Consider the following 11999-nt stretch of genomic DNA (forward strand, 5'->3'; position numbering starts at 1 on the left):
ATTAGAGAAAGTCGTCTTAGATTCGTCTTAGATGGTTTGGTCACATTAAACGTCAACCATCTGATGACCCGATTAGGAGAGCAGATGATTTAGATTCGACTTATGTTAAGAAAGGCTGAGGTATACCTAGAAAGACTTGAGCTTATTGTATAAAAAATGATCTTAATTTACTAGAACTAAATGAAAATATGACACTAAATAGGATGCAATAGAGAAAAATGATTCATGTAGCCGACCCCACGTAGTGGGATTAAGGCTTTGTTGTTGTTGTCGTTGTACTCTTCGAGCTTTATTTATATGTCAAGATGACGGTTAGGGAGGCATTTTTTTCCTTCTTTAGCAATGTTTTTTATTTGCGAGTTCTTACGAGAGCACAAGTCCAAAATAGTCCTTCGACTATTAACAAATGGTCAATTTATTCATGAAATTTCATAATGCTCCAATTTATCTGACTAATGAAATTAATATGAGTTAGTAACATAGTGCCTATGTTGATCCAGTTAATTTAACGAAGATGCTTCGCTTATTGAGGACAATTTGGCCACATTAAAATTTTATAATTTATGAAAACTATTACGACCTTGTTGCTCGTCACTTCGGCCACTTGAACCTTCGCAACTTTTTCACTTGCACCAGTGACCTTGGCTACTTTGTTGTGACCAAGGATCTTCACTGCTTCGTAAGTTCACCCGCAACCTTGGCTTCAACCTAAAGAAACCTTGAAAAGGCTCTACTTCGACCAACGTCAATTCGACTAGGAGAAATAGCAGTCGAAGCCCCAAAAGCATGCATAGTCATGACAATCAACATGCAAAGGAGAAGAGGATTTTGTTTGAGAAGCAAGTAACCTTGTATTTCCCTCAAACCCCTCAATGTTTTGGTTTTTAATCAGATTTAAGAAAAAATGGAAGAGAAACAGGATTTAATTTTTTGTAGGATTTAAAGTTGTCATTATTGCTATTTGGCAAGACATAACTCCTACTTAAATCCCGCTCACGCCCTAGCACTAAACAACCACATATCTTGCAAGAGAGCAGGAGAGAGACTAAACATCAACATTTTTTTGTGCAACCAAACTAGAGTGAGTCTAGGGTATTAGTGTATGTAAGCCATTTCTGTGTGTGGGCAAGACATGGTGGTCAACAACAAAAATGGCTAACAAAGAAATCGACAACCATCTTGGTTCATCGAAGTCGGGTTCAGGTGTGAGTTATTTCAACATTTTTTTCAATTTAACATATAAATATTGCGAGATTAACACTATAGTTTGATATAAGGGAGACCATTAAAGACCATCCAAAGAAAAAAAAAGTCTCACTTTCAAATTGAAAATCTTAAGATGGTAAGTTTATTTGTTGTAAATTTTTTTATATTATGTTGTGGCGCTTTTTATATTATGTTGAATTATTATATTTAATGATTTTTTAACCGAGCATACGAGAATCATAATGAGATGAACCCAATAGAAAAAATGAAGTACATAAAGTTTACTCTATGTAGCTTAACGATACCAACTTCTCATAATTTTTTGGAAATTTGCATGAAATGATTGGTATTAAACTACGAAATATCGAGGAAAGTAATAAAGGCATAAAAGTAAACAAGATGAATTGTTATGATGATGATGATGATGATGAGAATGATAAATGAGAATGAATTGTTATGATGATGATGATGATGATGATGATGAGAATGATAAATGAGAGTTTTTTTTCAATTAAGAGATCTTGATTAATATCAAAGCTCATAAACAGCATTAACATTAGATGTGTCCACATAAGAATAGTCTAATAAAAGACTATTAATAAGCAACAAATAAAATTGGGGCAATTACATACATAGCACCTGAAACATTGCTATTTACAACTCATCCATTTTTCAAAGTCTCACTCAAATATCAAATCCACAATAAAATCCCAACCCGTATTTTTTCATTTTTAATATTTTTTCATTTTTTATCAAATTCTCAATAGTTTGATTATGACACGCCTGTATGCAGTATTTTTTCATTTTTATCAAATTCTCAATAGTTTGATCGTGGCACGCGTAAATACATTGTTTCGGTAGTTCAAAAATATTGTCTGGGTGCTAGAGTTTGTAAATAACTATTTTTTGGGTGCTATGTATGTAATTATCCCAAAAAAAATTAAAAAAAAAATTGTGCAATACATCGATTACTAACGTGACATTTTGTTTGTTACAAGCCCACACTTTCAAGAGAAAGAAATGTAAACTTAATGATACTTGGAGGATATCATAAACTATCAAATTAGCTTTAGAGTTTTTTTTGTGTAAGCTTTGATTTTTATGTTTCGAAGGAAACTATGAAAAAAACATGCGTAGTGAGATTTTTGCATTTTTGTAGCTTTGCACTCGATGACAAAAATGTTTTGGGTTTGATAATATGCATTCAATGCAATGACAATGTTACAAATTAAAAAATTTTATCAAAGACAATTTTTATAGTACATATTCAATTGATCTTCTTTCCATAAATCTTTTTTCCTTTCAGTAAATAGCATTTCGTTTTAGACAATGAATACAAAAATAAAAGGGCATGATGTTAAAGGGGAAAATTTAATCCAAAAAAATAATTATAATTAGAGTCCTATATTAAAATGACTAAAGTAAATAAATTAATCATTAAAGATAGAAATATTTTTGCTTGAAGATAGAGAAAGATATGAAAATAATTTGGTGCATATGACTTTTCACTCATTAATATATTACAAAAATATTTTTAATCAAGGAAGAGAGAGAAAAATAATTTTACATGAAAATATGATTTATACCTCCTTAATTAAATGCCAAAATAATTTATTACACATGAAAATAGAGAAAGAAAAAAATCATATTTCATTTAAAATTATTATTCTAAAAATATCCTCAAAGTTAACTGATTGGTGTTAAGCTTAATCATGAAATTCAGTCTAGGGACTAATTGGGTCAAATTTTCAATAGTTTTGGACTAGATTGAAGTGCCATTAAACTTTGGAACTAAATTAGCCACTTATTAATAATTGGAGGATTATTTCAAGTATTTGCTCGTTTATGTGGCATCCTTGCAAGTTTTTTTTTGTTTAGAAGTTTAGCTCTATTGAGGCTCCTTCCAAAAATTTTCTTCTTCCTGTGTAATCTAAATTCATTTTATAACAATAAATTTAAGTTTAGTGCATGTGAAAATATGATTCTATGTTAAGTAAAATTTCCCTTCAGATGTGTAAATCATCCTTCATCGAATTAAACAATTTCATCAAGTGTAATAATTGCTTTTATGATGACTTCTTTTCCTATTTTGCACTTCTATTCCCTCCCCTAGGTCTTCTACTTTTTAATCTTAAATTATTTTGGTTGCTAAACTTCAATTAGAAGTTAGACTTTCTGATTTAGAATTTTATAATCATGATTTTTAATATAATAACACAAACTTTTCTTTTGTATTAGATTTCAGTATTTTTTTTAGTTTTCAAATAATTTTTTAGAAAATTTGTACACTGTAAATTTTGGATGTCCATCACATCACTACCACTTTGAATGTGAAAATCTCTCTTCTTTAGGAATTAACCTTTTCAATTAAGTGTGATGCTTGCTTTTGTGAGTACTTTCATATTTTGTACACTCATATCCACTCATTCAGCTTCTATGTTTACATTATCGTTTCTTGTTATTTGTTAAAAATAAGAAAAAAAATAGTCAAACGCAATAATATGAATTTCTTTTGGTTGCTAAACTTTCAGTTCGGAGTTATAGTTTTATGATTCAATTTTTTATGATAATAATTTTTAACAAAAAAAAAAAAATTATCGCAAGCTTTCTTGTGTATCCCATGTCAAACATCCGTAATGAAGATTCAAATTTGATAGAAGTTGAACAAACTAAAAGACTTATCCAAAAGATTAGCGTAACATAGCATATATTTTGTGTCATATGCTTAATGTAGCTCATTCAGTTGCTCAAAATAAATTTTGAAATTTATATATAAAAAAAAATTATAAACATAACATAAATAGATTCACGAATTTTATATTTCATCTTAATTTGGTACTAGACAAATTTGCATAGACAAGTCATCCTCACTCCTAGGCTTCCGCAAAATATAAAAAAATTTAATAGACATGTTCCTGAAATTCCTTACACCATCAATTTCGCCAAGAAACATATTGAATATATGGTAATTAATCAACTAAGGATGAAAACATATTATTGGTATGATTTTCAAATTAAAATGCCAGTACATACATTTTTTATTCAAAACCATTTGATTGCTTTACTTTTTTTTCCTTGCCAAATTTATTCATTTTAATAATGGCCCATTCGAAGACAAAGTATAATAGCGCCCTTTATTCAAGCATACACAATTCTCTAGAATTGCATAAGCTTTGAATTTGAAACAGCTCCAGCACCTTCATCTTGCCACTATTCCCTCAAGGGCTTATGTTTCAAAAAGGCTTCAATTAGGCTGGGTTCATTTAAGATTTATTGATTTTTCATACTTTTACAAGGGTAGGTCTTGCTAGGCCTATTAGTCTTTGCATTGCACTCACAGAAAGAGTTTTTATTGAAATTAATATGCTTCAAAATATATCATTCTCTAAACAACAAAATTTGACAAGGGTAATTACTAATTCATTTTGGGTAATAGTGCTTACTTTATAATTTATATGTATGCTAGGCGCAAATCCTCCTACGTAAGACTTAGCTGAAGCTCACATAGGTTGGTTGTAATCGCTTATGAGAAGGCTATGTGTTGGATTGAAGAGTCCATATAACCAATTGAAGACAGAGGTTGTGTCATGGTGAAGACAAAGGTTCCATTCATGAGCTAAGAAAAAGGCAATTGCATACATTTTGCCTCCTAATTTGGAAACAAATTAAATCCAAATGAAAAGCTTACTTACACTCTCAAGAACAAAAGATATGACTATCAATCATATCAACTTATAAGCAAAAAACTTTCTCAACGCATCTAAAATATAAACAAACTCATGTGTTGAGCATTTAAAAATAGTTTAAAATATTTTGGAAGTATCTAGTTGAGTAGAGTTGTTAATTATGATATCATAAAGGGACTTGAGTATAATCAGTTATCAAGGCTTAGTTTAATCTCCAATGGAAATAAGATTGAAATTTTAATTTGATTTATTCTTAAAATATTTATGCATTACATGTATTTGAGAGCCGCTATAGTAATAATCATGCACACGACTTCAAAATTTTGGTATGTCATATTATTGATATATATAATAATTTATATTTATTTCTAAATATTTTACAACCATTTCACCCCCTCCCTCCTTTTTTGGTCATGTTAATAGGCTAAACCCTTAATCAACTTTCAAAACAAAAACAAAAATATCAAATACATAATTAAAATGAATAAATTTGGTAAGGAAATTAAATATCTTAGTCATCTAAAAGGGAAAAAAGAAATTTGGCTTGTTTTTGAAAGAGGGGCTAAGAACAGAGAACTTGCCATCAACAGCAAGAAACTCAATTAAGGAGGCCTTAATATGATTCAGAATTCATTTCAGCTCCTCTCGAAAAAACAAATATAACATTTTCTAACCATTCTGCATTTCATTTTATCCTTGTGTTACAATACTAAGAAGATGATTATAGATCAAACACCCCTACTTATTTTTTTCAAGGTAGCAATTATAGTTTTTTATATGTATTTATCTTCAACTAAAATTGCACTATCATAATGCACCCAGTGTGATTAACGTTTCTGTATCTCTTACGCCATGGCTATTTTATATTAAACTCTTTCTCTCATTCCTTAATACCAAGTTTAATAAATAAATCATTATTGGCCTTGCTTACCATCCTCTTTATAACATTTTAACTCCTTTAAAAATCAATCTTAGCATGGGATAGGAAACTACTAGTGTGATAAAATATGTTTTAATTGCTACACAAAGAAAAGGTTATTTTGGTTGAAACACTGTAAATGCAATTAAAACTTATGCGATACATGAAATAAAAAAAAGCCCAACAAGGTCATTGCAAATCTAACCAATAAATTACCAAAATACCTAGCATATCATTAGCAAGGGAAAGAAATGCATCATTTGTGCTACTCGGAGGAAAACTTGAGTTCAATGGTGGTAACTTAAATTTGGATCCATCTATTTCTCTAGTTCATAAGAGTTACTAAAGAAGAGGAGCAAGAAAAGAGAGTGGAATTATTGAAGAAAGGTGTGACAATATTATAAACTCACCAAAGCTGCAGCCGAACAGTTCGATCTTCCAAATACATCGTCTTCGAAAGAAAATCAATCCCTATAGTAGCCTGTTAATTCATATATAAAATATAGTGCTGACTAAAAAAATCCAAAATAACTTGAAGAAATCAATATATAAAAAGTGATGAATACAAAAGTTAAATCACAAAAAGAATTAAATGCTACAAAACATATATCCATGTATGCATGCAAGTGCTACTAAAACAATTTAACATGCTAAACATGCCTTCTGAATGTTGATAATGTTGAAAGAATTTAATACTTCTCGGAGAGATAAAATACTCTCCAATAGATTTTATTATAGGTGTATGTATTTATGTGCATGTGCCTAAATGAGCTGAATCGAAATTCCACTTATGAGTGAATTCCATGCGTAAGAGGCCGATGTCAGGAAGCTTGAAATATTATATATCACTTTTTGAGGGCAAAAGACACTTTCTAATTCACTTATATCAAGGGTTGTAATCGAGCCGAGCCGAACCGAGCCGAGTACAACATTGTTCAGAATTGGCTTAGTATAATTATATGTTGTTTATGTTCAGCTTGAGCTTGTGTCGAGCTTTCATAAATTGTTTTGATTTGTTTAACTTTATCAATGGTTGAACTTGATTTGTTTATGATAAGTGAACAAGTATTTAAACGAGCTAAAAATTCAAACGGTAATATTGATTTTCATATAAAAAATTTTAATAAATCATTTTGCAATTCTAATCACAACTACTAATTTATAGATCGTGAACTCTATAATCTTTGAACTTTACTAATTAACTACAAAATTATTATTGATAGGACAATAATAATTCAAATTTTGTAAGTGAAAGAACTAAATTGAACATAAAAGTTATATGGATGATCATTTACTAAATCATATTAATAAAAAAATAATAGCAATAATGTTGTTGGTAATTGCAATGTGATAGTCATAAAACATAAACTTATTACTTTCGAGGTTATGAAAACTCCACAAAAAAAATCTTTTGTCACTCTCTTTAAATGTAAATATCTCATTCTAAATTACCATTCACTTATTAATAAAAAAATATATAATTATTAATTAAATTAAAAATATTATTGATATAACAATATATTACCATTAAGTCTATAATTAAATAAATTCTAATTAATTAAATTTTATATAAATAATATATCATTTATATAATACGAGTTATTATAGAGTTTAATATCGAGTATTTAACAAGTTACTTGTTGAACAACAAACGAGTTTGTTTGTGAACATAAACGAACAAATTCGATTATGTTCGTGTCTAGTTTGTTTAACCTTTGAAATTTTAAAATTTATTCAAGCTTGTTTATTTACTAATTTGAACGAGCATGATCGAGTCTTAATCGAGTCGAGTTCAAGTTATTCATCGAGTGCATTGATTGATTTACAGGACTACTTGTATCTAAACAAACAAGTAATAGATTATTAAACATCACGTAGTAGTACTAAATTTGAAAGAGAATCCAATGCATGGTGCAAAATATGCTACTATACTTAACAAATATTTCTCAAATTGAATATTCTATGATTTAAAAGTCTTAAAATAATTTTTCTAAATCAGGAATATGAAGAAATTTGGAGCTATATGGTGTACGCTTCATCAAAAATTCAAAAATTGTTAAAAAAAGAACATTATCAATCAATGATAAATTTTTTAGACTTCTTCTCAACAAATTGAATCACTAGATTACATAAATGGAAATCCCAATGCATAAGGGATTTTAAATAATCTAAACTCATCTTAAGCTATAGAAATTCAAGTGGATAAGCTTCAACAGTCCCGCCATAGTGTAGGGGAAAAAGTAATTTCAAACAATCAAAATTCACCCTAAAGTTCATAAATAAATATGGGCAAAGGCACAAACTAAAACCCAAACATGATATATGACTAAAGGAGATACAAAAAATGTAAGAGTGAGCACTCATTTACCTCAATAGAAGTGTAAATAAGTAGGTCTCGCAATAAAAATAAAAAAAGTAAATAATACAAGTAGGTGTTGCAATCTAAGTAAGCCTCAATAGAGATAATGAGCATTGACAGAAAGACTTGGGGATCATAAAAGGATTGAAAGGATGCAAATTGCAATAAAATTCAAATAAATTTGACAAAGTAATTTGACAAAGTAATGCTTGGAATCTAGCAGACAGTGCAAGCAAAAAACAGCATGCTTGGAATCTAGCAGACAGTGCAAGCAAAAAACCAATTAAAAATAATTTTAGCAAAATATAGTATGCGAAAGTTTTCATAGAATAGTTATCATATAAATAGATGTAGAACTGTCATTTTCAGTTATATCCCTGGTGCCAGAGTATAATTCTATGGAAAAACTCAGGTTGCAAAAAAAAGAAATCATTGAATAGTTATCATATAAATAGATGTAGAACTGTCATTTTCAGCTATATCCCTGTTGCCAGAGTATAATTCTATGGAAAAACTCAGGTTGCAAAAAAAGAAAGCATCTTAGGGGACTTTTGTTCACTTATAATTTACAAAAAACATATATTGAATTTTGATTAGATTTGTACTATGATGACTAGATTCGATGTATTTAGAAATGAGCACTGATTTTAAGCCACAAAAAGTTCCTAAAAAAGTTCAAATAATGTTTTCAACTCCATACCAAAAATTAAGTTAAAACAAAATCATCTTGATCAAGAACATGTTTTATTTTTCTATGCCAACAAATGACTATATAATTAGTTAATAAACAATAGAGTAGTGTAGCGCGATTTCATATATTTAATCTTTAAGCAAATAATAGCTAAATTCCCAGCATTCCTATATAGAATTTTAGGACAAAATAAATAAACCCAAAGATATCTCCAAATTTACGTTCAACTTGCATTCTTGTTTTATATTTCCTTCGTACATGAACAATAAATGCATGCCCTTAAGTTCTAAACATAAAAAATAGCAATATTTATGTATATACCATTCAATTCCTATGTATTTACATATCTAACACCTAAACTTCAATTTTTACAAATATAAAATCGTAACAACGCATGAAAATGTGTATTTCACTTTTTAAAAGTTAAAATGATAATATTTTTTATGTGATATAAAACATTTGGGTCGTATAAATGTATAATGAAATGTTTTGGAGTTGGATATATAAATGCATAAGAATTGGGAGGTATGTATGTAAATGCCCCATTTCATAATTTTTTTTGGGGGGCATTTGCATACACGCCACCAAATTCCTATGTATTTACATATCTAAGATCTCAACTTTAATTATTATATTTCATATCATCCAATCTTTCATATCACATCAAAAATGTCATAATTTTAACTTTTAAAAAATAGAATACACCTTATCATGCATACGGTGCATGTATTGTAAAAATTAAAGTTTAGGTGTTAGATATGTAAATAAATAAGAACATAAAATAAATAAGAACCATTAAAAATGTATATAAATCTTCACAATTGATATTGACAAGAAAATGAAACAGCGTTGATCCGGATATCTAGCGGCCCAAAATGAAGAAAAGTACACAAACGAAAGCCCACCAACAAAAAATCATAAAGCCCATTTATCCGATCAGATGTAGCCGTCCGAGTCGAAGGCGAAGGACAACCAAGCCAAGAGAACAAAAAGAAGACCTATCAATTTGAATCTAAACCAATTGAACTAAAACAATACATATAAACAACCAAGTTAATCAGTACGAGATAGTCATCGAATGAAGCAACCTACCTTTCGATAGATCCTAGCCAAATAAAGACCAAATTCCTCAATATCATAAGCCAACCCGCAACGCCCCGAGACTCCTCATTAGGGATCAAAAATCAACAATACAGCAGAGTTTTATAGTCATCCTATAGACTCTCCTCGTTGAGAAACGAACTACCTATCATTTTATGGTGATTCGTGCTCTATCAGATGGTTTAGTCTCGCTCTGCCGGCAAAAACTCTTCATCCGAGGATTAAGGATTGACAGTCATACCAGATAAACCAATCGACAAAGTCTAACAGATCGAATCAGTTCTACTAATCTGAAGTCACTCAAGCTCAATTGATTGGCAACGCCAACTCAATCTAACCAATCAAACTGGCCCTACCGAGCTGAAGTCATACTAGCTCGGCTAGCAGAGCCAGAGAGTGGCTGCGTGATATACTCATATGTGTAAAATACCTAGAATATTTTGTATAACCCTCATTAAATCAGCGATAAATATTATTATATTGTATTATCTCCCCTATAAATAGAGAGATTATTTTATCAGAAAGATATCAAAGACGACGCATTATGTTAATTATTTTTCACTCTTCTCTTCGTTTCTCTCTCTTCTTTCTTATGTTCTATTTCTTGGGCGTGATTCACAGAAAAATCAGAATTCAAAATATCCTGAGCCGAGTTTAACAAGAAACTGAAAGATCTCGTTTTGAAATCAGCTAGAAACTCAAAACCCTAGTAACAAATAATGGTCGATCCATGACAATAAGCATTTCTATCAATAACAACTGCATGAATTTCATGAATGGTGGAGTTTGGATTCAACCTGATAGGTGTTGTCAAACTTATCGTACATAAATCGAGTGATTAACAAATAATGGTCGATCCATGACTATAAGCATTTCTATCAATAACAACTGCATGAATTTAATGAATGGTGGAGTTTGGATTCAACCTGGTAGGTGTTGTCAAACTTATCGTACATAAATCGAGTGATGATGCTGGTCTTCCCCACAGACTGATCGCCTAGGAACACCAGCTTGTACTTGGCGAGGGCCGACACCGGAGCCATCGCCGCCCCTTCCACCTACAAGATCCAACGGAAGGAGAATCAGAAAGAACAGGCGGGCGATAATCGGAGATCTCCAATCGCGGCTCTCGCTGCTTCCGTTAATTTAGGTTTTGATTTTGGTTCTGTTCTTTCGGGCCGCCTGCATGTGCTGCCCTGCGAGTCCACCCCTGCTGGCTTTGCTTCCTATTTCGGTCTGTTTAGATACATAGCACCCAAAACGTTGCCATTTACAAATCTAGCACATTTATCACTCATTTTTCAAATTCTGCTCATTTTCTAAATTCTCACACAAATATCAAAATTCACGATAAAATTACAACCCAATAATTTGATTGCGGCGTATTTAAATACATTAATTTGATAGTTCAAAAATATTTCATTAATGCTAGATTTTGTAAATAACAATGTTTCATGATGTTATGTATGTAATTATCCTTATTTTATGATCATAAGCTGGGCACATAATTTTCCTACCTAAATTAAGGGAGCTACATACTTTTTTTTCTTTTGAAAATATGAGGGTCGGGTCTAGCTTTATTAAGAAATAAGAATAAGTTACAAGTTTGACAAATTGAAATACAACTTACAAGGAAATAACAACAAAATAATAAAGCAAAAATGTTTGTAACTTAACACCGACTATATGGAGTTTAATAGCAACAAATAACCACTGAGAACAATAGCATACATCTAGGGCTGTCAAAAAAGCTCGTTGTTCGCGAACAGTTCGTGTTCGGTTCGTCAATAAGTTCGTGTTCGATTCGTTCGATAAGTAAACGAGACAAACGCAAACAAATTTTTTTTCGTTCGGTTAGTTAAATGAACCAAACACGAACAGTAATGCGTTCGTTCGTGTTCGGATCGTTATTGTTTGAAATTTAAAATAATATAAAATAATTATATATAAAAAATTTATTATAATTTAAAACATTAAATTTTATAAATTATAATATATAATAAAATAATAATAATAATATATTAATATACTATAGTA

The 11999-nt window shown here is 30.2% G+C and overlaps 1 protein-coding gene across 2 annotated transcripts in view; it reads right to left on the reverse strand.

Annotated features, from left to right (window-relative positions):
• LOC110030343 (ras-related protein RABH1b) overlaps positions 1 to 11222 on the reverse strand; it is a 32191-nt gene extending 20969 nt beyond the window's left edge. The window contains exons 1-2 of one of the 2 annotated variants that reach the window (XM_020733014.1): positions 10760 to 10795; positions 6222 to 6292 (exon numbers count right to left, since the gene is read on the reverse strand). In XM_020733014.1, coding sequence (XP_020588673.1) covers positions 6222 to 6292; positions 10760 to 10789 — 101 coding nt within the window. In that variant the 5' untranslated portion in view covers positions 10790 to 10795. Of the gene's footprint in view, positions 1 to 6221; positions 6293 to 10759; positions 10796 to 10888 lie in introns of those variants that run through there. The other variant, XM_020733013.1, reaches the window with a different exon arrangement.
• Between the last annotated feature and the right edge of the window lie 777 nt (positions 11223 to 11999).

Source organism: Phalaenopsis equestris, unplaced genomic scaffold (genome assembly GCF_001263595.1).
Source record: "Phalaenopsis equestris unplaced genomic scaffold, ASM126359v1 Scaffold000703, whole genome shotgun sequence".
NCBI classification, from domain to species: Eukaryota; Viridiplantae; Streptophyta; class Magnoliopsida; order Asparagales; family Orchidaceae; genus Phalaenopsis; species Phalaenopsis equestris.